Genomic DNA, 27380 nt, shown 5'->3' with positions numbered 1-27380 from the left:
CTGGTTTAGTTGAGAGCCCACAGCTGTGACTATTCTCCTCATGAACTGTCAACTCATAGTCACATACCATGAATTCTATTCCTGAATGAAATCTCCAGAAGAAAGATTTACAGCTTTGCAGAAAAAAAGCAGTGCAGATGGACTTGAAAGAAAACCAAATGGCAGCCCAGCTCTCTGGTGTTTTGGGCTTCCAGCCGTGCATGTGGAGGGTTTGTAGGGCAGACCACAGGAAGAGGCCACACATTAACACCAGCCCCACAGCAAAGAGCTCCTAGTAACTGTGGGCAGAGATTAGTTCTGTCCTACCAAGATGGGACTTGATCAGTAAGAAATAAATATATATACATGCACATAAAGATATATTTTAAATCCATATATATCCAGTGCATATATAGAAGGTATGCCATGTGTATATATAATAGAGGTGGCTTGTATAAAAAAGCTTCACATTCAAGTATAGATACACATTCAAACATGAAGAGGGGGACCTGCTGAAGTTCACCTTAAACAGAGGATCAGTTGTAAGAGTTTTTATCAAGATGACTGAGATATGTTTTTCCTAATTTCAAGCTGTGAGTAGTTCAGACAGTTGATGTTCCATGATTACTGGCAAACAGAGCACAAAGAAAAGTGAGGAAAAGGAGAAAAAAAGGCAGAATGGAAAGCCAGATGTACTGTCAAATAAATCTCTATATACAAAAATTCTTTCCTTAAGAAACTTGCAGGAAGCAAACCTGATTTTTTACATTTGAATTCATACTATGATCCCTCAGTTGTGGTGTCTTTTTGGTAATCAAATTATCCTAGCCAGTGGAAAAAGCTATTTGAATGATCAGAAGAAGAAGGGCTGAAAATCAACCCTATAAGGTAGTTCACACTCTGATACGAAATGTGGCTCGTTCAGCCTCCTTCTGCACCGAGAATACAAAATGTATCATGAGGAGAGAGAATGCTGGGTGGAGATTCTGAACCTCTGCCGGCCCTCAGCTGACTCAAAGTCTAAACAGCAATTCTCTCTCTTGAAATCCCAGTGGCCTGCATCTTTAGGTTGTTGAAAGCATGATCACAAAGTCCCCAAGTGAACCATCCTGATTTTTAACAAAGGTAGCAATGGAAACACCAGATGTCCCTAACTCTGTAAGTCTACCAGACATTGTCTTTGCTTGACAGAGCAGCACAATTTCAGAGCTGCAGGCAGGGGGTTATGCAAAGTAAGCATGGCAGAACACAGCCACGGTCAGCAGGATGATGCCATTGATGTTCACCACATTCCTCCAAAGTGGCGCTTCGCTTGTGTCAGTCAGTTTCTTCTTCAGTGCTTCCTCTTCCTCCTTGCTCAGTTTGGGTCCTTTCTGCTCCAAGCCACAGAACCAGTTGTAGGCTCTCCTACAGCAGCCTGCTTTCTCCTCACTTTCCTTGTTAACTGGAAGGAATAACAGACTGGTCATGGAGGGTAAGCAGGGAGCTGCACGTGCACCAGGAGGTCTTTGTGACTGAGGGCATTCCTGTGTTTCATACAGCATCCCTGATAGATGTGCTACAAGGAAAGGTTTTAGTACAAGGCAGCACAAAACCCAAGGTAACATTGTGCTTGCACAGCTCACCTGGAAAGAAAGTGATTTTCTACACATTGCAGAAGATACTCAGTGCCTTTTGTGGCCTAGAGACTTGGTGTGGTACTGCAGCAGCAAACCATGCTTCAAGGCTGAAACCCCACTTTTTCAACACTTTCTACATTTTTACTTAGAAGACAAACAAATGAATCTGAGGATACTTACAGAAAGAAACTTGACAGCAGAACTAGAAGCCCAGCAAAGAGAGCAGGTGGCTTTGCCCAGTGGATGTCTGGCAATTCAGTGTCACGGTGCCTTGCTCCCCAATCCTGGCTATGGCCCACTATTTCCAAGGGAACCCTCACTCTGGTTCCAAGCACTAGAGTCCTGTGCAGGTCTGCCAATGCACACCACACGCACAACCCAAAGCACCCCTGTTGGCTCAGTCCTGGAACTAACACTAGCTACCTAGAGAATAAGATTTTCTCCCTTCAAATCCACTTCCCTTCTGATTTACACCGAGCTTGATGGAATGAAATAGGGTTGTTCAAATATGCTGATAGCATCTACAGATAGTACAACACGAGATGGTCAGCAGTTACCTGATTCCTCATCCTTCTCATCAGCTGGCTCTGGCTCCTCCTCTTTGTCGAGGTCAATGCGTTCCTCCTGGCTGTTCCGCAGAGACCAGCACAGGCGATAGAGCTGCCGGGAAAAAAAAGGAGTTGTAACTGTACAGCTCGGCTCCCGGGCAGACCCCTCGGTTCCCGGGCAGACCCCTCGGCTCCCTGCTCCCGGACAGAGCCCTCTGCTCCCTGCTACCATACAAAGTCCTCTGCTCCCGTACAGAGCCCTCTGCTCCCGGACAGACCCCTCTAGTCCCGTACAGACCCCTCTGGTCCCTGCTCCCGTACAAAGCCCTCTGCTCCCGGACAGACCCCTCTGCTCCCTGCTCCCGGACAGAGCCCTCTGCTCCCTGCTCCCGTACAGATCCCTCTGCTCCCGGACAGACCCCTCTGCTCCCTGCTCCCGGACAGACCCCTCTGCTCAGTGGGTACAGTTAGGAAGAGTCACTGAAGGCTGTGGGTAAATAGGAGAAGACTATTTCTCCTGCTTCCTTACAAGGACTTCCTTACAAGGACTATGTGGGTAGGTGAAATATCAGGGAGCAGCATACCAAGGACCAGTGTTTAAAAGCAGTAGTTTCTTTGAGTTCCCTTTCTTGAGGATGAGGCTGCAATAATACTCACATGTACATCAGGAATGGGCTTAGTCATGAAAGAGACTGCCAGGATGACGATGGCAGAGACCCAAAAAAGAATCAGTGCAAAGTAAAGGTAGTGAATCCCACAGATGACAAAGGGGCACTCAGAAGGGGTCACACAACTGCCAGTCCCATAGGCAAACTCTGCAATCATTCTACTGAGTCCACACAGCAGCCCAACTATCAGGCCCCAGAAGGCACCCTGCAGGCAAAGGACAGAAGTTATCCAAATGAGTGACCTCAGTTGTGGAAATAAGTTCTAAGCTCTGAATAGCTGCTGGAGGAAACATGGAGCAGTTCTGCGTTATGTTGCTTTGTCACATGGGTTTTAGCCCAGATACTTTCAGTGACTGAAACTGGCAATGATCAGTGGCTCAGAGACAGAATATGGAGAACACCTTAACCAGCTCATTTCTGAGAGTCCATCTTTCTCCACACAATGGTCTCCTGACACAGGACAGGCTCTGGCCACAGCCTATGTGCCCCAGGAGTTGTCTCCACATCTTTTTACTTTTGCGAGCTAACTCCCTGATGCTTCTAGCATGATGGTAGCACCTAGTAGGTGTCTGCAATTCCTCCTGAAACACCTCTGGCTTCTAATGACCTTGTTACAATTAGTTCCAAGTTAATTCTCCATGCCTCTGGTGGGTGTTCGGCTGCTGCTCCTGCCCAAAGTATAAAAGATACACAGGTGTCTCTGGGTGCGAACTGAAATATAGCAAATTTGTGTCTCTTTGTTTAGTTTACTTTAAGGGTAATGGAACATTGGAACAGGCCCTGCAGCCCTTGTGTAGTCTCCATGTCTGGAGATACTCAAAACCCAGCTGGACAGGACCTGCTGTTGTTAGCACTGCTTATATGTAGCAGGGCTTGGACTAGTCCAGGGGTGCCTCCCAGTCTCAACCATTCTCTGACTCTGTGAAGTCAAAAAACTGATGATGGTAGCAGAAATCTATAAATCCTGATTTTAAAATATTCTGGGTTTAATGCTGGGTTTAAGTACAAAACAGTTTTAATTATTCAGCAGTTAAAGTTACAAAATGTTTTTGAGTAGGACAAGATAATTAATTCAATTTCTGGCAGAAAGAAGAATAATTCTGAGCAAGAGATGTTGATTGATCTTACCAAGTCATTACCATATTGGAGGATATGCAAGGCTCCAGTTCTCAGCAGCTTTGATGGCAGTACCTGATGTTTATCCAGGGGTGTGCACTGTGCACAAACCCAAGAATCAGACTGAATTCTTACTCAAGTAAAATTCCAGCTGAAGGCAATGACAGATTTCCACAAAGGGCACAGAGATTTAATCCATTGGTGGGTGAGGTTTAGCCATGTTAAGATAGGATTTGGAGCCCCCCTTGTGTATTAAACAGGCTTCCCTTGGATATGCAAACAAATAACCACTGGACTGGTCTTGAGAGAAAGCAGTAAGAAAACAGTTTGAGCCCTATTCAAAGCCCTTGTCTCTCTGGGCCTTCTCACTGAACTCCTTCTTGAAGCCAAGCAATAGGCTAATATTATTTATTCCTGCTATTATAGAAACTGAATTCCTGAGGATTGAGTCTTCAGAAGGCCTGAGCCCCCAGTTACCATGACTGGTCTATGGCCTCATCACAGCATGTGGCAGACCTCATGTCACTGACAAAGGCTTTCAGTTCTCAACATCAGTGATTCCTAGACTGTGTTCTAAAAGCTGTGGGGAGCAGTGTGTGAAACAGCAACATGTGTGCTTCAAAGACTTGGACAAGATCTGTAGTAGCCAAGAGGAAGGTGAACATTTGTTAAAGCAGTTTGGTGACCAATATCCTAGAAGATTACTCTCAAACATGCCTCCACAAATTGTCAATTTGTCACACATGGTGGCACAGTGATAGAAATGCCAAGTTCCAGAGCTACCTAGGAATTCTTAGGTGATTGGTTATGCATCAGACTAGCAAAGAACTTTTTCAAACTCATCTTTGAAACCTCAGGCCCTGGGGCATGGGAACACAGAATCCCTGGGCCGTAGCAGAATTAAACTCGGAGAAGTTGCTAAGGAAAGACTCCAGGACAAAAAGCAGCTGTCCCCGTGTCTGAAGGACCCCTGCTGCCCAGCCTGTACCCACCTGCTCATTGACCCTCTTACAGAAGATACCAAGCAGGAAGACAGCAGCAATGGGAGGTCCCAGGTAGCTTGAAACTGACTGGATGTAATCGAAGAGCTGCCCGCTTTGAGCTGACTGCACCACAGGAACCCAGGCAATGCTGATGCCAATTAAAAGTACCATAAATGCCCTGTAAACATAGCCAGATATTCAATTAGTCACCTGCTTAGAGCCATCAATCACTAAGGAAAAAAAAAGGCAATGAACCAATAATTTAAATGTCCATTTTGTATTTCAACCAGCAGAATCAGTGATAATGGCCAATTACCACTGAATAAACAAAAGAAGTCCAGGTTGGATATGGTGTCTGTCCAGTATTGGTCAGCATACAGCTAAACATGCAATCAAGACATAGAAAATCACTTTTTCCCTTTGTATGTCTACAGACACACCAACTGCCAATTGAGCAGGGAACCAGCCCACTGGTGCTGTAGGCTGCCCTACAGCCTATGAAGATATTTGACAACAGCTCTCTTTCAATAGCAGTGGGAAGTGCTGAGAATTAGCTCAGCTGCTTCATGCAGCCCTGTCCATCAAGCTGGAAGCCAGGCTGTCTGGTTTTCCCACAGGCAAGTAAGCCCTGGGGCAGCCTGGCTGGCCACAGGAGGCTACTGCTACACTGCCTGTGCACTGCAGATGCAGCTTTCACCCGGGCCCTTGGGGCAGTCTGTGGAGCTGCTCCATGGCAGCACTCACCTGCCAACCAACATCAGCTCTTTCTCAGACGGTCGTGATCGAATCTTGGTGTAGATGTCCATAGCAAACAAAGTGCTGGCACTGTTAAAAACGGAGGTCAGGGAGCTCATGAGGGAAGCCAGCATGACTGACAGCATCAGACCCCGCAGACCTGAAACACAGAGACAGGTGAGCTGGGACCAGCCTCCAGCAAAAGCCTCAGGATGTGGCACATCCCGTGTCTGACCCTGCCCAGTCAGCCAACCCTGGGTGTGACTGGCACATTGATGTGCTGCTGCCTGCCTGCCCTTCTCCTGCCAAGCAAGCAGTGATACCTGCTGAGCTTTGGAAAAGCTGCTTGCAGCAGTGATGGGGCAACTCCTGAGTGTTCAGAACAGCAGCGCTTCTTTTGCGAGTGCTGTCTGACTAAATGCTGCAATCAAGGTCACAAATATTGAGCAGACTTTCCCCAACAGCCATAAAAAGGCTCACTCTTGCTTGCAGGTGAGCGCTTACTGCTTGTGGTATATTTGTAAACCAGCTGTTTAGCAAAAGACGTTTCTTTTACTGCTTGAAAATCAGTGAGCCTCTTTTGCAGACAAGATCTGGCCAATGCAGCATGGGGCAGTGCTGTAGCATTTTACTGATACTGTGTACAACAGTTAGAATACAATGGGCAAGTACTACAGGTATCAGGGAAGTAGCACAGCCTGTGTTATAATCTGTCTTTGGAACCAGCTCTGTGGTTTCCTGCAGCAGATGATGTGCTCTGGCACATGTCATCATCCCCAGGGCAGTGCCTCATTCTCTCATGGAACAGGTATGTGTATAGATCTCCTCCCCTCCCACCTCAGTTGTTTAGCAGAAGGACTCAGGTGTGTGCCCCTCCTCAGAAATCCTGGCACACAGCCTTTTGTAAATCCCTGGCAAAGTGGATTCTTTTCACCTTCACAGAAGGGCAGCTCAGTCACCATTTCACCCCAGTATGCACCAGCTGAGAGCCAGCATTGTCAGCGTGTAGCTATTCTGCACTTACAGGTACTGCACCTACAGGTACACCTAAGCACAGAGCACCCCTCTGACTAACAGTACATAGCTCTAGCAAGAATGTTTGAACCCACTCTGGGGCTTGGGCTCTTTTATCACCTGTTTTTGCAGTCTGGCAGCCTCACCTTTCTTAAAACAAACAACCAAATGATCAAACACACAGAGACAGGGTCTTACCATTTGGCATAAGCTCCACTACCATTTTTGGGTAAGCAATATTTGTACAGCCAACTGCAGTGCCACACTGCTCCTGGCAGACTTCAGGCACAGCACAAGCCACCACATCTGAGGAAAGGATAATGAGACAGAGTTAGACAAAGTTAGACGAACAACAGATTGCTCCCAAATTAGTAGAGCTTCTAAACTTTATCCACCACTGGACTGACATGCTTGCTATCATCCTTGGTCTGCTGGCAGGCAGGAAGGTGACTCTAAGCCTCTACCCTTCCTTTCCCCTCTAAAAGAATGCTGAAAAGTGCTGCAGGTCCAAAGAAGATTAAAAAATGAACAGCACTAATTTGTCAGACCAGGACTGAGCAGCACAAGGAGAGCAAGTAGGAGAACAAGCAGAGGAACACAAAAATCCCTCCCTCCAACCTGCACACCTCTCCTCTGCCTGCTGTTAGAGACAGTGATGGGCAGAGAGGAGGGAGATGGGCATTGCCCCTGCACTGCACTCAGGACCATCCATGACCCAAAATACTGCTGCCTGTGGCTGGGGACCCTCTGCCTCCCTTCCAGCACAGTACCAGCCCCAGGCAGCATTTTCCACTCATTCAGCCAGAGTGAGGCTGGAAAAACAGACAGCTGAGGAGGAACACTGGAATTTCTTTCCCCTAAAATGAATAGCAGGAGCATTAGCAGAAACCTAGGATCCAGGAAAAGAGGAAGCCACAGAGAACAGGAAATGGAGGGAGACTGGCAGTTCAGGAAGACATTTGCAGTTCTGCATGCATGTGCATACCTGTGTACAGAATCCTGCTGATCATTCCAGGCATCACTATAATAAACATGGGCAGGAGTTTCAGGTATCCACACAGGATACAACCAGCCTTCACATGGGACATGTTCTTGCCAGACAGACATCTCTGGACAATAACCTGTCAATGAGATGTGGCAAGCAGGTGTAACTCAACTGAGAACAGCATTGCCATGAACACCAGACACAGGGTATCCCATAACCTCTGTGCTAGTGAAAGAGCCTTTTCACCACTTCTGACACTAACATGAATGAAAACTACACAGAAATCAAAGGCTACCTTTGAACCAAGGAAAGGAAAACATCCTTTAGCCAATATACGTTTAAGAGCTAGGACACTTTGTCATAAGACTGAAAAGCCCAAAAGGAATTAAATATTGACATGAGCAATAACTACAGGGACACTGGGGGGGGGGGTGTTCATTGTTTACAAGCTGTGAAGATTATCTCATAGTTCGGAATATAGATGGTCACATTCTCTTGTTCCAGGAGCACACTTTTCTCTACTCATGTCACTGTGACCTCCTGGGGAAACTGAAGGGGACATTTTAGGAAGAAGGGAGGAGGACTAGGCAAGAGTCTCCAGACATATAAAAAACATCCACCCAAAATTGTGCATGAGTGATGAAAGGCACACAAAGAGGAAACAAACTCAGATTACTGAGTGGGGAATGATGTCTAGACCCAGTCTAACAAGGCTCGTTTGATGCACAGTTTCCTGATGTCCACACTACAGTCTCTCTGTGGTTTAGACATGGTCACAAATTAATGAGAGAGCAATTATCCAGTGTCTGCTGGGCACAGCCTCTAAAGAGAACTGAAGAACATGCCTGCCATTGCGTCACATGGGAGGGGTTTAGCAGCCAGAAGCTGAAAAGTCACTCCCCTTCCTAAAGCTGCCATTTCTGTGAGCCAGCTTTGAACTGCAGCACAGGAACAGCACCCCTGGATCACACCAGGCTGCAGAGGTTTGTGTTTGGCATTTCCAAGGCATGTGGCTTCTACATTACCTGGTCTGTGCACCAGTACCACACAGCAAGGATGCTCATACCAAAGATGAGCCCTGGCCATGGCAGATCCCCATTGATGGGGTCCCGGAACATGTGGAAGGCATCCTCCCGAGGGGTGTAGCACTCCGAGCTGATTGTGGTGTTCCCATAGGAGATGTTGGATGGAATTGCCTCCATGTACTTCTGCATGAAAGCTTCATACCCTCCTACTTCAGCAAAGGCTGGAAAACAGAAAGTAAAAGCAGCTAGAGACAGAGTAAAAACATTCAATGTGATGAACAGCTCTGCACCTTGAAGCAGCAATGTTTACACCTTAGCATCTGAATAGCTCTGAAATGAATCATCTTAAAACAAGGCACTCTCAGAACAGCTCTGGAGGATCATCACCACCTGCAAACAGCTCTGCTTTCACCTCACTAGCCATCATAAGCCCTGCTCTGCGGTATTACCTCACACATTCACCTATGCTTTGGAGATCACAGTATCACAGTATATTAGAGGTTGGAAGGGACCTCAAGAGAATGCAATGCTCTCAGTGACTAAAGGGCTTGGCCATACTCCTATTATCTTCCCTGAAGCATAGGTAAATGAGCCAAAATCTGCCACTCCAGATAACAGGGTTCCACACTGCAGAGTCTGTTTCTATAGCCACCCTGGGATTTGTGGTTGAACATTCCAGGTTAATTAATCTGATTTACTTACCAAATCCCATGAGAATAAAGGATCCTACTATCATGATGAATGTTTGCAAGGTGTCTGTGTAAATCACAGCTGCAAGGCCACCTAATGGCAAAGAAAGTCAAGACAAACAGGTTACCTCTTGTGCAGTACCTCAGAGGAGACCCTGCTCTTTTACTTTCTTCACCACCTCCCTCTTTCACACAAACTCTGTTCAGGTTTTCATTTCTCTCCTCTTGTCCATGTCCCCTTTTTTTTCTGTCTCCCCTGACTTTTGTTTGATGTATCAGATTTCTCTGCAAGCTCACCTGTGACAGTGTAAAGAGCAGTAATAGCAAGCAGGATAATTATGGCCACATAAAGATTCAGCCCTATGGCCAGCTGTATAAATACAGCCCCAGAGAAGATGTCTGCCTAGAAAAGAAAAAATGACAGATTAAGCAGTGTTTATAATGCATGATGATGGCACATTGCAAGTAATGGTGAGGGTACTGCACACACAACTCCTCCATACACTACTGCACACACCCAAAAAAAAAAAAAAAAGAAATAGAAAAGAAAACAGAGGACATTTTAGTACAAGCTGCCAGGCCCCTCAGTGTCATGCTACTTTCAGCACTGGAGTTGGAGTGTCCAGGATTTTTCCAAAGGATCACCTCACTACTATCTGTTTACAGACTGAGAGACAGCTCTGTGTGGAGATGGACTCTGTGACACCTCCAAGACACAGCAGGGTTCAGGGCTATACAAATCTCTTCCTTTTTCCTTGCAGATTGCACACGTGTTGCATAGCCAGTCCTGCTGGTTTGGAACAAGAAGTGACTGAAGGCACACGTCTCCTGTTATCTCCAGTTCTAAGTTCCTGTCAGAAAAACTCCCACCAGCTGGCTAACAGAAGAGACCTCCAGCTCTTGTGTAAGAAGGGCAGCACTCAGGTTTCACAGCAGCACCCCAGGTTTAGTCTCAGTCAGTCAGTTCTTGAGTTGGAATCCTCTCCATCGATACTGTTTATCCAGGTAACCAGAACAATCCACCCCAGTGCATTTGTAAAGTGTCACTGTAAATTCCGCTTTCATTGGAGGTTTGCATCTCTACCTGCCCTTGCTCCTGACCATGCAGTCCATGGGGTCATCCCACCTGCATGCCTCCTTTATGGATCCCCCACCACCACAACAGGGAGTCCTCAGTGGACAGCACAAGTCCTAGTGGCATTCAGCAAGCTCAGGAGCTGCAAAATGCTGCAGGAACTGCCCAATATGCAGGGTCTGAGAAACAAAGAGAACCTGACATGTGCCTTGGGGTAAAGCCTGGACACACCACTACTGCTGGGCAGCTGCAGGACAGACAGAGCCTGTGACCACAGACCAGGCACTGGCACTCGGCCCCAGCGAGGCCGAGGTGAGGCAAGGCAGCCACACTAACAAGTTTCTATGCAGCCTGGCTGGCTGAGAGATGCTGGATGAAGAAACCCTCTTCATTCCAGAGACACTGAAACCAAGACTGCCAGGTCTGATCTCACACTTAGTTCACTCTGGAGAATGAGGAAGAATATTGTGTCGGTGTGAGCACAAATATGGACTTCTGCAGCAAGAGCTCTTCCAACCCTAGTGCCCTCACACACAGAAGACAGCTGTGAAGCAGAGTGAGAATCACAACAGACATCCCACTCCTGAAACTCTGCCTCCAGAGCAGCCTGGGAGGATTTGATTTCTTTTAGGCTTTAGTCCGAAACTGAGAACCAGGAAGTTTTGCCTCTGGAGCAGCTTGGGATGATTTGATTTCTTGTAGGCTTTAGTCTGGAACTGGAAACCAGGAATTTTAGCTCTTTCTCCCAGGAGCTGTTAGCCCATATCCTTTTGTGTCCTCTCTCTAGGGTAGCACTTTTTTTACTACCTTTTCACACGACTGATCAGCTTACTTCCCAGATCTTCCATTGTTCTTGGCTTCCATTTACCCTACACATCATTAAATATGACCCCCCAGAAAGAAATGTATACTTAATTATTTGCCATCCAGAGTAACACAACAGCTCCTTCAGATTGCCTAGTTGCCTTCCAACTTCACTGCTCCTCCCTCCTAATTAGATTATTGCGTTCCAGTATTTCCTTGTTTCTTCATTTATATTCTTTTATGGACACTGTTTAATCTTTATCATAACTCTGAACAGATTAATCTTCTCATTACATTCCAAGCTGTGTCTCCCAGTCCACACACAGACCATGTGGGAATGACTGGCAGAGCACACAGCAACTGAGTGAACCCAGCTGCAGTGGCAAGGCTGGGGTCAGGGCAGTGGCATGGGCCTTTGCCCTTGACACCATGGGTTACCTTGCTCCCTGTTTCTCCCCTGGCTAAGTCTATGCCCAGACATTACTACTGCAGCTCTGCACGCTGAGCATGAAGGAAATGCTGTCACATGTAGAAATCACACTTCAGAGTTTCTGATTTCTTCAAATGCATTCAGGTCTTTGTTACCTTTTGTCATAATTTAGCCAGATACCCTCCACCCAGATTTCATTTTTCTAGGCCATTTTTCTTTGGCCAGTGGTGCTGTGGGCATTGCTTACAAAGCACTGCATGCTTAGGAAGCACATGAGGCACCTGTGCAACAGAAACCCATGTTCTGTTGCCAGAGATCAACACCTCAGCATGGCCTTGTCTGGCAAGTGGCTGATTAGCCACAAAACAAGGTAAGAACTCAACAGGAAATGCACAGAAAATGTGCAGGAGAAGAGCAATAGCAGTGAGAGAAATAGCAATGACCTTGTACAGAGGTGTGCAAAGGGAACCTGATCATTGCCTTTGCCAAGAGGAACATGCCAGCAGTTACAGTAGCTGATGTATTCCATGCTGGAGAGCACCACAATAATTATCTTATTAAGAACATTAAATAACATTTTAATACATCAAGGAATCAGCACATGGAGTAAATACCCCAGAAACATGAAGCCATTCTTCTCCCAGGGTAAGTGGCAGTGTCAGTGCCAGTCAGACTGCTAGGTGTGACTGGCTGGTAAGGGCAGGGCAGGAACCCATCCTTCTCTATCAAACCTCAATAAGCCCTGAGGATCTCAAAGGTGTGTTTGCAAAGCCAGCAGACAAGGAAATAAAATGCAACTCTCCAAGCCAGCTCAGGCCTGGAACGTCAACACAGGGGACTGTCCAGGTGTACAACATGCCTCTGGGAAGAGAGACCTGTGCTGGCTTCACACAGCATATGTATCTCTGTGGAGAAGCTAGCCATGGGCCAGGTCAGGCCAGTGCCTCCCCTTCTGCTTCTGGACCTGGTTCATCTGGAGGCTATTTGGGCATGGTGCAGAAAAACCTCTTCTGACAGTACCTGAAACCTGCAAGGACTTTGACTGTTCTGCCTGTTCTGAATAAGAGAGGGCAAGAGAGCAGGGCTGGGCAGGGACAGGAGAGCAAGGCAGGAACCTGCTCTGTGCGTGGCAGCAGGCTGAGCCACGCCTGCATGTGGGGCACAGCCACCACCAGAAGTGTGCTGGGCAGAGAGGAAAACCAGAAATAGTCAGAGAAACCTGGGCACCAGATTCTTCCCCTGCATGCCACAGAGACCCAGCTCCATGGCAACTCCCCATTGCCTATGGAATAGGTGGCTAATGGGAAGCGAGGCTGGGCTGCTGCTGGAGTGAGGCGCAGGTAATCTGCTGCTTCATGGATCTCTTGGCTATTGCTTCACTCTCTAATCAGACAGCACCACAAGAGCAAGAGGAGAAATTCTCTTGCCTGGAAGCAAGACGCTCCAGCTGAGACAGGATGGAATCCCATGCCCAGATCCATCACAGAGGCTGGAATATAGATAGTAAATTCAGAACCTATGTAACACCTTGATGGGCTCATTACAGACGTGTCGCAGAACAGGACTGAGTCATCTGACTGGAGGAGTTTGTCAGCTGCACGAGCTGCCAGAACTCTGTGTCACACCTGGATTTCTGATTACAGTAAAGCACAACAGCAGCAAATTAACTAATCCTTTTGAAATAGATGGAAATCCACTGCTGAGGCCAGCTCCATAGTACCAACCTGTTTAATTTATAACCTTTCAAGGATCAGTTATCACGAAGATGTGAGAATGAGTGCAAAAGGCCAGTCTTTTAGCTTAAATTGCACTATTATCACTCAGCTCCCATTCAGAGGGCAAAGAGTAATCTGCCATGGCAACTTCTGCAAAACAACAGATTGAGATATGCCTGAACTGTGGACTTCTTCAGAGGCCTGATGGAAAATACCAAGCCCATTCAATACTTCACAGCCACACAGCCACTGACTTCATAAACATTTTTCTTATATAGACCATGGGTTTCCCAAGAAAGTTTGGACCATATGATCCTTGAGGTCCCTTCCAAACTAGTATTCTACAGCTCTATGATTCATTAACTTCATGGCACCTTCAGCTTTATAACTTGCCCACTAAAGGAATCTCTCCTTTTCCTTCCTTTCGCCTTAGCTGTTACAATTTCCCTCCTTTGCATTTCCCCACTCCCTTATTTTCTAATCCCTATTATCCTCTTTTTCTCCATGGCCCTCTGGCTCTTTTCCCCCAGATGTATCACTGATGACATGTTGACCAGAGGATGCTAAAATAGAAAAATACCAAGTCTAGGGACAAAAATTCTGCCATGTGTTTCATGGATCCCTAGGATAATAGTCTGTACTGCAATATAAGTCTTCCTCCACTCTGGCTTGCTCCAGAGGAGAGCTTAAGGAGAAGTAAGCCTTATAAACTAAAAAAGAAAGAAAAAGCACAACATGCATCAAGAGACACAGCCAGGAAGGTAAACACTTGGGCTGCAGAACAGATCTGGATACACAGCCTCACTAGACAGAAAACACGAAACCATAGTTTTACAGCCCTTAATCCAACCAGGGGCTCCAAATCCAAACCAGCTGATAGGTGTGAGCAGCACTGTCAATGAGAGTTGCTTTACTTTAGGGCAGTGTAAGATGCGAGAACTGCTGTGAAAGTTTCACTTACTGAGATCTTTGTGAAAATGTACAGCAAAATAGACAGGACTGACAGGTAGACCTGAATCCTCTTCCCACCAAAACGCTTCCTCAGATACTCTGGCATTGTCACCACCTGCAGGGGCGAGATAAGGTTTCAGATCACAAGGGACAGACGTGAAGCAAATCAGAGGAAGATTTTTGCTACTCAGATACTGTAAGAGTGGAGCACAAAGGGAGGAGAGCTACAAATGCAGCTGGCAAGGAAAAGCAGCTAGAGGAATCAAAGGACAAAGGGAGAGTAGCAATTTCTTCTCAGCTCAGGCGTAAGGACAAGGTATGGTACAGTTCTAGCACACCTGGATCTCCTGCCATTCACTTGGGCTTTGCAGCACTCAAAACCTGATTCACAAAATGAGCAGCAAAGAAAAGCATAAAATACTGTGTGGACTTACCCCAGCTTTGATATAGATGGGTACAAACACCCAGCCCAAGACAGCCACGAATATCAGAGCCTGCAGCCAAGACAAGAGCAGCTGGATTAGCCTCTAGAGAGCATGCCCAAAGAGCATTTATCAGACCGAACAGCAGCTACAGACCCATCCCAGAGTTCACTGCAGCCTTCATCCTTCTCCTTAAATATTTCTATCAGGAGTACACAACCATTTACAGCAGCTATCTACTTGCTAAAGGAAAAAGCCACCTTCCTCAGGGTGGTTTGAGTCCTTCACTGCACACAAATAAATGCAAGGGAAATATTGACCTGTGTACACTCATGAAGTCCTCTGTGCCACGGTGTAACCCCTTCCACGAAGGTGAATTAAGCAAAACAAGGCCATTATTATCCATACCCACAGAGTCTGGGAGTACAAGGAAATGGACTGAGTCAGTTCATGTGAATCTCTGTGCTGCTGCAGTTAGTACTACTCCTGGTACACCAAGCAGTTAATTCAAAGGCAATTTGGATATTTCTACCCTATGCTACAATCATAAGAAAAACACACACATCATCAGGGGAAGGAGAAAGTGAAGAGGAAAAGATTTTTCAAATGCAGGTGGTTCTGAAACATGCCCAAAATTTCTTATAGCCTGTGAAAAAATCAAAGCTCCTTCAACAGTTCCTATACAGGAAAAGGCTGCAAAAAAGTTTTACAAAAGTGATAAATTCTTCCCAACACCCTGCAGTCTGAAAGTGCTCTTCATAAATACTTCCAAAGTAATCAAAATCTGTGCAAAGAGAAGGGAATCCACCACTTGCTTTGGTTTGAGGGCTGGCTAAGAAGCCTCATTCAACAGAAAGGCCCAAAGGCACTTCCTGGTCTGTCCAGAAATCAAGCATTGCCAAGCACAGACTTGGCCACCTTTGAGTCGTTTTGTTTGACATCTGCAGAGCAGACTGCTGTCACCCAGCTGCTGCCACCCAGCTGCTCATTGCAGTGCATGCCACTTACGTTCCATTCGAACCCTCCAATGGCGATTCCTCCAGCCGCTGCTGTTCCTGCTATGCCCACAAAGTGCCCACTGCCAATGTTACTGGCAAACAGAGAAGCACCAATCTGGAACAGAAAGAACAACGCTTGGCTTTCATGTGCTCTTCATGGTAACTTGAAAAAGTCCTGTCCCTTTGGCATGTGAACTCAGCCCATGCAGCAGCAGATGGATTGGCAACCTGCTTCCCTGACAACTTTCTAGACTGTCTCTTATTGTTCACCCCCAAATCCGAGACTCCAGCCATTATGTGGACAACAATGAGAATGAATAGGAAGATACCCAGAAAATCTTCTTCCACTTGAGGCAGTTTATGACACCATACCATCTTAAAACCTTTGTAGAGTGACTGATTTGCATTTGGGTAATACCAAAAACATTAGGGAAGACTGCAATCTGCATTGCTTAAGGAGGAAAGGGTAAGCGCATAGCCACTCATCAAACTGGTGCTTACCCAGTGCATACCCATTCCCTGTCTCATGCTCCAGTCTGTGGTACTAACTGTATCATCCACTAGAGCTGTACAGACTTTGGACTTGCTTCACTTTTAGTCAAAAGATGGCAATTACTGCATTCAATTCTGAAAGCTGCATGGCAGAAAGAGCTGCTGAGAAAATGCTTCTGGAGGATGCAAACAAGAGCAATCAAGGAGTTATATCTAACAAGTACTGGACCTCTAAGACCCCTAAATATTGCACTGATCAAACAGAGCAGAGGGGAGAACACAGGAGCTGCTGAACAGGGAGGGATTAAAAAAGGCAAGGTTAATGTTGGATTACAGGCAGGCAGGAGCCACTCAGACTGTGCCAAAAGATCCAATTCTTTATCAGGTAGCTCAGATAACAGAAAAAGATTAAGAGACAAGGTAGGAGCTTCATCCCTCAGAACGAAGCCTTTAAAAGCAGCAGAAATGCCTGATGATCATTTACCAGGTCAGACATTGAAGGATGTAGGATGAGAACTCAAGCATGAAGAAGAGGTTGGGTTGGGTTGGGTATTGCAGGCAGGAGGTGCAGAAGGTGCAGGAGCTGCAGGAGCTCAAGAGCTGGAGTGGCTCCAGGATGAGGAGAGGAGAGTGAACATCTTTTTTGTTCTCTTCTATTTTTATTTTATGTCCTCTGAAAGCTACAAAGATAGGAGGGAAAAAGGATTAAAAAGAAAAATAGAATTGAGGCAGAAGAAACTCGGCTGACCAGCTTTGAATGCTTTCATTTGGGGCAGATGTCTCACATTTTACAGGAACACAAGACCTGCACCCAGCATATCCTCCTGATGGAGTTCCCAAGCACAGGTGATTGGAATGCCTTCAGAGGCACCTCACAAAGGGGAAGAGTGTTCCTTGTCTGCAACTCCCTGGGATACTTTCAGAGACCTGAAATGTACCTAGAGGAATAGTTACACATTTCCAGGCCTGCAGGCACTGCAGTAGGATCTTTGAGAAGCAGCAAAACTGAAGTCAGTCTTTCTGAGAGCAAAGGGATGATTGCCTGAGATTCAGGAGAGCAAAGAGGAGATGTATGCTGCAGAGCTCTGCCCTAGCCAGCGATAACAGGCATGCTCTTCGACTCACATTCCTGATCTCTAATCACACAATAGGCTTTCCTCCCCCATTTTTCACATGGAGTGTACAAATAAATTCATCAGAGGATTCCACTCTTTCTTTTCCAAGGTTGCTTTTTTCTTCTTTGCTCAGTTTGATCCTCTGATTTCTTCTGGTCTTTTTTCAGTCAAACTGTTCTCTTGCTGTGATGGGAAAGTCTCTCAGTTCTGGATTTTTTATTTTTACACATTTCTGGAAGTCAGCTGTGTGCTGCAGAAATGTGCCCAGTTTGTCACATGACAGATATTTCTACAGGAAGGCCAAATGTTGCAATAAGCATTAGAAATTCCTCTTCTAAGCCTTTTGTGACAGCAGCAGTGTTTTCCCAGCAATGATGGTGAGGAAACAAACACTATGGGTAGCAGGCATTAGCATTGCTGGCCAGCGTTTTCCCTGCAGATGAATAATTAAACTCAAATCTAGGTTACTAGAAATGCAATCACCAGAAAAGATTAACCACATTAATCTCTGATTTTATTTAATGTGTTCCCTCTCCTGTTTCAAAAGCTTAAAATGTACTTCAAGAAGACCCAAGCAACCAAAGCAGCTAAGGAAGAACATTAGGAGCTGACAGGCATAGTAAGCTTGGGCTTACTGCTGAAGCCCAGGGAATGCTGCAGCATTTCACAACAATGCTGTGTCCTCACCCTTACCCGAAGGAAACCTGCACTGAAAGTCAAACGCCAACCCAACCCAAAGCAATGCAGTTGCCAACATGTTGAGGGCTAGCACAAGGACAAAGCGACACCACCCTCACCTCCTAAACTTTCATCTCTGAACTGAGGAAGCCCCAGTGCAGCAGCCCTGTAAGATTCACACATACTACTGATGGATATTGTTTGTTGCTGTTATGCAGAGCATGGCTTCACAGCTGGGCAAATGCAGGCTGCCCTCAGCACTGCAGCCTGTGAAGCAAGCCTTTGCCAAGCCTGGTTGCACTCTGGGAGCTGCTGATGCCACAGCAGAACCAGAAATGTCCAGTCTTCCAGGGCAGGACTTTTAAGGATTAGGGAGGGAGGCAGATGGGCTCTGGGTGCAGGCTGTCTTAGAACCATAGAATGGTCCACCCCAGAAGGGACCTCCAGAGGTCATCCAGTCTGACCTCCCCACAGTCAGCAGGAACATCCTCCACTAGATCAGGTTGTCCAGATCCCTGTCCAGCCTCACCTTGAATATCTTCAGGGAAAGGGCCTCAACCACTTCCTTAGGCAGTCTGTTCCAGTGTTCCACCACCCTCATGGTAAAGAACTTGTTCCTAACATCCAATCTAAATCTGCTCTTCTCCACCTTAAAGCCATTGCCTCTTGTCCTGTCACTGCAGGTCTTTGTAAACAGACTCTTTCCATCCGTCCTGTAGGTCCCCTTCAGGTCTCCCTGGACCCTCCTCTTCTCCAGGCTGAACACCCCCAGTGCCTTGCTGAAGAACTCACTGCTGCAGTAGCTTGTAGTGAAAAGGCTCATTTCTGGAATTGCCATGGGTAGATGCTGCAGTACAGCTCTGCACAGCCTAAGGAACACTGGGCTGAAAGTGGGGGGTGACAGAGAGAAACCATTTTCTCTAGGTGTGAACTGTTCTCAGTGAGTGTGTCAGTGAATTGATTTAAAAAATGCATCTAGGAGGAAAAGTAAAGAAGAAAGTTCCCTGAAAGGACTGAAAGCTGCCAAGAGGGAAAGAGAGGACACAAAGCTAACCTAACCTGAGGCAAAGGTGGAACATTAACTCTTTTAAACCCTTGGGAGAGGTCAGGTTTTAACAGGAGTGCTCTGTTCAGGAAGTGTCCCACCACACTCAGAGAGATGATGATCACTTTGCTTTTTCCACGTTACTCATTAACAGCTTCACCTTGCTCTTCTCCTTAACTTGAGGATGCACTGCTGTCCTGGCCCTTGCCTTGCCAGATCCCAAGCAGTGTCCTTTGCAAACCAGAGACCGCAGCAGGAGCAGCATGTGGGGCTTAGAGGTGATAGCTGCTACCACTCCCAGGCACTGCTGTCCCTGCTGTCCACGCTGCTCTTTCAAACTGTCACTTGGTACCAAACTCTTTTCCCTGATTCCAAGCACACCTTGCCTGTGGCCTTTAGCCCCTTTACACAGAACAGCAGAAGCTTCCTCATGTCAGCATGAGGTCTCGAGCCTTGCCCTCAGGTATTGCCTCTCCCATGTGTCACCTGCAGAAGCTGCTTCCCAGACTGCTGTTTTCTGACCAAGTTTCTCACTCTCTTGTTTGAGAACAACCCCTTCACGCAGCCCATGCTTTTCTTTAACTCACACCTCTCTCCTGCAACACGTGACCCTACCCTTGTGGAAGAGTATCACTTTTCCTACCTGGACTTCTTGGCATCAAAGAAAAATCAGTGCACTGCTTACATGGACTGCTACTGCTACCCTTCTAAGGCTGAGACCCGAAGCAGCACATGTAGAAGGTTTTCTTCTGCTTTCCCAATTACTCTGCAAATCCTGTGTATTGCACTGTTGCCAGATTGAGCCACCTTTATACACCCTGCAGTTCACCAAGTGGGAGAGATGAGCACAGTGCACAGCAGACAATGTGTCTCTGTCTTCCCATGAGCCCCATGGCTGCTGGAACAGCAGAGGCCAAGCACCTCTGTCCTCTGAGCCAGAAAGACCTCCTGCCTGGCTGGAAAATTCTGATGGATTCTGTAGAAACCTGTTTCACTCAACTTTTCTATCACAGCCTTGCTTTGATTGTTATTATTTTTACTGTGAAAACTATCAAAACTTGCTTATTCCACTTTAACTGAGAAGAAGAAGTACAAATTTTATGGATACCAGAATATGCCTTTGCTGGCTCTTCACAGTAGCATCAGAATTCTGAGAATATGTAAAACTCAGCTGGATGCAGAGACAAAGAGATCTGATGGCCACAAGAACAAGCCATGCAGAACTGAACTAAAACCTGTGGGGTTTTTCCTCAAATTCATACCTGAATCACAAAGACCAGCACTTGAGAGACAACAACTGAGCTGAGCTACATTTCTGACTGGAGCGTGCCCTTGATTCTGAATGCTAACCATAGCTGGACTTCAGATGCCCAGCAGATAGCCCAGCAGATACTCTTTGTCCTGTTGGCATTCATGCCTCAGGGCATGAGGTGTATGAGGCAACCCATAATTTGTGCAGACAGCTCTGTCTGCAAAGCCACAGAACCTCAGGAACGAAATCCAAAGGCAGGAAAGCTCCCAGACTGAAGCTGGGTCTTTCTTGAACTGTGCTGTGAGAGTGGCTGCTGCCAAAGCTGGCTGCTGCCTGGGCACAGACGCTTGGTTTCCTACAGTGGCAGTAAGGGCTTGGCTGAGCCTAACTCCTTCAGCTAACCAAAGAAGTGAAAGCTTGGGTTGCAAGGCCCATCCCTACAGAGCTAGCACTGCCCCCAGGCTTCTCTGTGTCTTTCTGGGAAAAGAGATCTGGTTATGAGTCTTTAAAGGGCCTGAAGACAGTTCCTCAAAGCCCAAGAGACCAAAAGCAGTTTCTTGAAGCTTCTTCTCTCAGTTTCTGTATGAAGACTGTGGAAAGAGCAGAGGATTTCATAGCTTTGTGATTACCTAACAATGAATCTGGGTTTCTGGCAATCAATGAGAATGCAATGATATACCCTGATCCCTAATTAACCACTGAGCTGGCTCATCCACTGCACAAGGGCAGTGATTTCAGTGAACCAGCATAGAAGTGACCTATTGCCCAAGCAAAACAGCCAGAAAAGACTAACACTGTGGGCTCAGATCTCCAAAAGGCTGAGCAACCTTCATGGATTCTGTTGGAGCCAACAATCAGGGTCACAGCTGGACAGATGTGGCCCAGGACAACTGCTTTTCTCCTGCTCTATACACTGAGAAATTGAATGACAGTCAAACAAAGTGACTGCTCAATATGCAAAATCCACATCAAAAGCACAACTAAGCTCCAGCCCTGACTGCCAGGGCATCCTCTGGTCTACTGAGCCCCAGCTGTGACATAACTGCACTGTTTCACTGAAAGGAATCCTCCTCCTAGGCCTGTCAGTAAGAGATCCTAACACACTGCTAATGAGCCTCTGTCCTTATGGGGCCAAGAAAAGCCACTTATGGCTGCCCTGTAGAGCACAGAACACAGCACATCCACTGAAAAATGCCATTAGTTTGAGGGAATTAAGTTTAGAACAAGTTTGTGGGAAGCTTTCATTTATCTATCTTTCATTTCTCTCTGCTCCAGAAAGCAGGTCCATGGCAAGGCTCACTATGCTGAAACTGCAGGGAAGAAAGCTGAGAAAGAGGAGTCCACTTACAAAACAACATCCCCCATCCTGCCCCTCATCTTCACTCTATTGCTTTCCTGAGCCATGAGGATTAACCTGCTGTGGTACAAAAGAAAAGTCAAAGCACAGAAGCAGGAAAAAAAGATGCCCATCATCAGCTGCTGCAGAGCTGAGATCACCTCTCTGACTGAACTTTCCATATTGTCATTGTGTTCCTACCATTCCAGCCCAGTTTGCACTGGGTGGTGGACATCCTATCTGCGTGCTGAACTGTGGGAATAGGTGTTTTGGAATCTCTTTTGATCCAAGGCAAACTTTTCAAGGTGGTGCTGCTGACAGAGTATTTAATTTGTGGTTTGAGTGCTCCTTGTTTGTTTGTTTTGAGTGATACCAGTAAGAACAGCAGGAAGGGTGCATTTTTATGGTGTAGAAAGACACCCCCAGCATTCCAAAGGGAAGAAGTGAAGGGATGCTCTAGGACTCCACTGACTAGCACTTCACAGCTTGGGAAGGAGAGATCCTAGAGCAGCAACCACTGCACTGTGGAGTCATCCCCTTTGTTTTGCCACTGGAGGCAGAGAGCTTGCTGAATCTGCTGCGTTTGTACTGGCAGAGATCTCAGGGTGAGAAAACCTGCCCTGTCTCTTAAGTGAATCTTCAGGAGTGCTCAGTGCCACTGCAGCAAGACACCAGCTTTTTATGGTGAGTCTTTCCTCTCTTGCTTCTTCCACCTTTATTTACATCAGCACAAAAGGGCATTCACATTCACCCTTGACAGGCACAGGGAATTGCACAAGGTTAAAGCCAGCCCACTGATTAATGTGACAGTTAAGCAGAGGAATCTCTCTGGGATTCTTCTCTCTGCCTACAAGAAAGAGATTTATCTTAAAATAACTTGGAAATTTTGTCTTCCCTCAGCCTTCCAGTGGAGCCTGGAATTTTCTTAGATCTCCTATCCCAAAGGAGGAAAGCTCTTACTGTCATTAGCCTTAGATCTTTTTGCAGTCCCAAGCCCATCTAAAGGCAGGCAGCAACCCCCTAAAGCTGTGAAGATTTCTGCAATGTGCTTTCAGAAAATTCCTACAGTTTAGACATTGTCAACTCTCTCTCTTAGACCCTGTAACTGCATCCATGGGCATGAATCAAAAGCCTTAATGGAGTACAAAAACGTCTTTGCAGACAATGCAAGATAGGAATGTTGAGGATTTACATTCAAGTACCTGGAAGCAGGGACAACACAGGGAAGAGACAAAAATGCAGGTGCATATACGTTCTCTGCTTTTCAAGAGGTCACACTAAGCAGACTGTATGGTCCAGAAGAAACAGATCATTGTTTCTAAGATAATTTCTGCCACAGGCCTGCTGGATGGCTATGGACATATTTTTTGCCTGTGACTCCTTTTCTCCACCTTGGAAAATACAAATGCAGAGAAAACAAATGATGTGAGTCACAAATAATCTTAACTATATTTTGCCAATAACTTCTTATTGTATCTCCAGGATTTTCTCCTCGTACAGATCAGAACTTATTACCAAAAGAGGAAAGAGCAAAGCAAAAAGAAGAAACATTTCAGTAAGTTTGTTATTCTCTGCGATAACCTCAAAAGGGGCCAGCTTCTTTGGGTACAGTGAAGGTAATAAATTGAAAATGTGAAGAGGTTTTAGGGTATGCTGAAAGGCAAGGCACTGCATTTGCCTACACAGACAATGGAGACAGCTTGGAGCTCAACATGCACAACTTCCCCAGCCCATCTCCCTGCCTATCAGGTGGCTTTTGTTGTGCAGTTTGTCCTGTGTCAGCATGGCTAGAGAAAGAGGTTGAGGTGTCTACACCACACCACTGCTGAGACTGTGACGGCTGTGGTGAGATACTAGACACAGCCATCCGGAAGTGAATGCCTAGACACAGGCATACTGCCCAGAGAAGTTGTGGGGGCTCCAACCCTGGAGGGTGTTCAAGGCCAGGCTGGATGCAGCCTTGAGCAACCTGGTTTAGTGGAAGGTGTCCCTGCCCATGGCAGGGGGTTGGAACTGGGTGATCTTTAAGGTTCCTTCCAAGCCAAGCCATTGTATGAGACGTCTGACACACAGGACACAGAGCACTCACCGGCCACCAAACCATGCTTCGGCCAGCCAGGAAGAAGCCTCCCACTGTCCCTCGGTTGGTCGAGTACATAGCCTGGGGAGAAAAGACAGAAAGGGTGAATTGTATTGCAGTGTAATAGGCAAGCTGCACACAGAGTGAGAACAAACTGCTAGAATGAGGGGATACGATCTACAGAGAAAGTACAAGGAAAAGAATGAGTGCCCTCTGCCAAAGAAAAGGGGCTGAAAAGAACAAGCTTATCAGGAAGAAAATAATACAACTGGTGTCTGGGTCTGTATTAACCATCCCAGCTTCATTGCTTCAGCTTTCATTACAGTGCAAAACACTGAAATAAAATTAAATTTAACCAACAAAATGCTCACTCAGATAAAAGCTCACCTGAACACTTCATCAGGGATGCAATACCTTTGATTTCAGGCTTCAAAAGGGTCTGTAAACTGCAAGTTTATGAACAGAAACTACGTGGCTTTTTTACTCAACACTACCTAGCCCCAGCAGATAGCTACAAAAATCTATTTTCATATTGTGATATGCCCATTTTCTCTGAAGTTCAAAAAAAAAAAAGAAGCCACTTAAAATTTCCTCTTCACACACTCATTTTGTATTTGTCAAGGGATGGGCTTTAGAGGGAAGCTTCAGCCAATTTTTGTTAATGAGCCTGATCCGCTTATTGGATTCCCATTGTCTCCTCTGATGGACTTTGAATAGGCAAATAAAGAAAGACAAGTTGGGAAAATAAGCCAGATCTTTTCTTCTGAAGCAGAAGAGGGGAAGTAAGTACAATGCCTTTACACCTGACTACACACAGCACTGAGTAAGTGAAGAGAACATTGTTGCTGAAAAGAAAGTGTTACCTGACCTGCTCAGCACACAATTGCTTGATAGGCCACAGATCAGCCTTTCTTTGTCCCAGACCTTCATGGAGCAGCCAGACTTCATGGAGAAGACTGAGGTCCTCCCTATCAGACAAGGTGCTCAGCTGTACTGGGGGCTCCCAATTTTTTGCTGCATTTTTGGCATCTACTACCATGACAAAGAGGTAAGGAAAATGTTGTGTCCATTTGGCCTACACCCTAAATTTTTGGTGCCAGTCTGCTAGAAAGGGAGGCTTATTGGGCAGGTGACATCTCTGCACCGTGAAATGTCCCCTGGGATGCCCCTTGCAGGCAGAGGATTACTGAGTGACAAAGCCTCCTCTCCACTTGTTCATAGTCAGGCATTCAGGTGCCCCAAGGAAGCAGAAATCCTGTGGCATTCCCCCATTTACTGCTCTGTAGCTCCCAGTGTTGGCCTGCTGTCTTCAGATACCTCAGCACTCAGGTGACACACAGGACAGGCTCTGCCCTTTCCCACCAGCTGTGCTGCTTCCCCTTCAGATTCACCACCGGGCTTTCCCTCTCAGTCCTCACACAGCAGCACTGCCAGGGTGAACAGGAGGCACTGCCGTGCTTAGATTACCAGCAGAAAGTCACTGCCAGCCCCTGCTGCCCTGTACCCTGCTCTCCAGGAGGCACTTATGGCCCTGAGCCACCTCACCACTCTTTTGCTGAGGGATCTGCAGCCCCCAGTCTGTCACACAGTCGCAGCTGGAGTTTTACTGCCTCACCACCATTCTGCCTTCCTTGCACACTGACTTCACCTCTGTCCTCCCTGCAGCTCCCTCTTCTCACTAGTCCCTCTGACATCACGTCACACCACCAGCTCTCGCTCCAGCCCCTGTGCTCCATGGTGCTAAGCCGCAACTCTTCAGCTCTAGCTTGCTTTCTGTCAGGGTCCCTAGCTGGCCTGACCCTTCCTCATCAGGTCTCTCCACTCCTACCCTACACACAGCTCATCACTACACCTTCACTAGTTCCATTCATCCAGCTAAAAGCTGCCTCCCCAGTCACCATCCACTCCCCAGTCAATGCCCACATTTTCCCCACCATGCACTTATCAACTATCTCAGTTAAACACCAAAACCTTTATACATTTTTACATTTCCATTTACTGAGCCACTTTCCCAAGCCCCTATAAATTATTTTCTCAATAAGTAAAAATCAAATCAATCAAATCCCAACCTACCCATAGTCCCACCAACAGGACTATCAAAAAATAGGCGATAATAACAGAGATGTCTGCAGCATTGTTGATTCTTAGGTGGGATTCCATCCTGGCTGCTTCCCTGGTCGTTGTTGTCTTTCTCTCCTTATGTGCTTCTTGCAGGGTTCAGGTTAATGATAAACTGCTGTCACCCCCTGTGTCTTATATAATATATAACTTCAGATTCACTTGTCTCCCATGGGACACAAGTTGAAGCCACTGCTTTCCTCAGGCAATTCCTTCTTCAGTATTGTTCCTCTGTCAGAGGTGCTGCAGACCTCAGAGTTCAGCTGCCCTGCCAAAGGTGCTCAGGGTTTTAACATCCACGGGCAGATGTCTGAGAAGGAATGAGCAGGGAAAGGAGTGGCTTGGCTGCAATAAACCTGCATATTTACCTGCTCTGGGTGAATGCTTTTTTTTTTTTTTTTTGTGTTGAAGTGGCTGTACCTGTCTATCTAGTCATGGAAGATGTACTTCTTTTAGATGATGATAGCGAGGAAAGCAATTATCCGTGAGGAGGAGTGACCTGCCACCTGGGGAAAACCCAGGGGTCCAGCAGCTGTGACACCCTGGGTGTCATCTCAGCAGCATTACTCACCAGAGAAGCAGCCCTGTATTTCTGGGAAGGAGACAACTTGAAGCTGTTTACATCCCTCACCTGCATATAGGTAAAGAGGCGTATGAGCCACAAGGCTTAGAAGCAGGAGCTTACTGTTGTGAATTTCAAGGTGTTTAGCCTGTAGTGTTAGCTCTCTCTATGGCAGCTAAGGAGCTTCACATTCAAATAGTTCAAAGTTCACCAGAGCCTGGTTCTGGCTCTCTATTTATTTATTCCACAAAGATGTGGAACACACTGACTACAGACAGGTCTTCACTGCCCTTAGTAAGGAAGCTTCCACATACAATGTCTGTGATCCTCTGTTTGAGCTAGAAGAGGTCAGAAAAATCCAGTATATTTAGAACAGGGGACAAGTGCCAGGCACATGTCTGGGCTCTCAGGATGTCTGCAAGTGCTATTGTCTGCTTGATTCCAGGGAACCATTATTCATTTCCAGCTGACCAGGCTGCCTTTGGGCAGTAAAAGGTTCCCCTGCAGTTACAGTGAGCAGCACAAGCAGTGCGGCACACGGAAAGCACCCCAGGGCTGGCTGGTCTGGGCAGTGCTGATTTCCTCACAAGGGATTTTCCTTTGGTAAACTTCCCTTTGGTAACTGTAGTTGATGAAAAGCATCAAAACCTAAGAAGCCATAATCAAGTGTGATTGCTTATAGGAATAAAAGTCTGACTGTCATTTGAGTACCTCCAGTCTTAAAAACCAGACCTGTCCCCTGTGGCATCTCTCCCAAAACACATTCTTCAGTTTCTCCTACAGGACTGTGAAATGTTAGCTTTAAATCCAGCAGAGAAAAAAATTAACCCTGGAAGCTGCTGAGCATCCAAAATTCACATTAGCTGCAACCTTCCCTGCTGTGTGTTTCAGAGGAAAATAAGAGACTTATTTACTAACCTTAATCATCAGGACAGAGTTTGCCTAA

General features: G+C 46.4%; 1 protein-coding gene across 2 annotated transcripts; it reads right to left on the bottom strand.

Annotated features, from left to right (window-relative positions):
- Nucleotides 1-1202: 1202 nt before the first annotated feature.
- On the bottom strand, nucleotides 1203-25917 carry SLC5A1 (solute carrier family 5 member 1). 2 transcript variants are annotated; one of them, XM_054392878.1, is made up of 15 exons: nucleotides 25828-25917; nucleotides 23764-23835; nucleotides 15767-15871; nucleotides 14771-14830; nucleotides 14347-14451; nucleotides 9659-9764; nucleotides 9375-9455; nucleotides 8673-8893; nucleotides 7648-7783; nucleotides 6861-6968; nucleotides 5658-5808; nucleotides 4923-5091; nucleotides 2804-3019; nucleotides 2156-2258; nucleotides 1203-1423 (listed from the first exon to the last, which is right to left on the bottom strand). In XM_054392878.1, the coding sequence occupies exons 1-15, from the start codon at nucleotides 25912-25914 to the stop codon at nucleotides 1203-1205; spliced, it is 1941 nt and encodes a 646-aa protein (XP_054248853.1). In that variant the 5' UTR covers nucleotides 25915-25917. The 2 variants fall into 2 exon arrangements, with proteins under 2 accessions (XP_054248853.1, XP_054248852.1); XM_054392877.1 differs by lacking the exon at nucleotides 6861-6968 and having other exon boundaries at nucleotides 25828-25914.
- Nucleotides 25918-27380: the final 1463 nt, after the last annotated feature.

Source organism: Indicator indicator, chromosome 26, assembly GCF_027791375.1.
Source record: "Indicator indicator isolate 239-I01 chromosome 26, UM_Iind_1.1, whole genome shotgun sequence".
NCBI classification, from domain to species: domain Eukaryota; kingdom Metazoa; phylum Chordata; class Aves; order Piciformes; family Indicatoridae; genus Indicator; species Indicator indicator.
The sequence above is the reverse complement of the archived record's forward strand: the minus strand, read 5'-3'. Positions and strand labels throughout refer to the sequence as shown.

Excerpts from the sequence above, each read along its gene's own strand:
- SLC5A1 (XM_054392878.1), bottom strand. The coding sequence starts at position 25,914 with ATGGAATCCCACCTAAGAATCAACAATGCTGCAGACATCTCTGTTATT. Across the intron at positions 23,836-25,827 it reads TCCTGTTGGTGGGACTATGG|GCTATGTACTCGACCAACCG; the intron begins GTAGGTTGGGAT and ends TTTTCTCCCCAG. Across the intron at positions 3,020-4,922 it reads GTAAGAGGGTCAATGAGCAG|GGTGCCTTCTGGGGCCTGAT; the intron begins GTGGGTACAGGC and ends CTTTGCCTGCAG.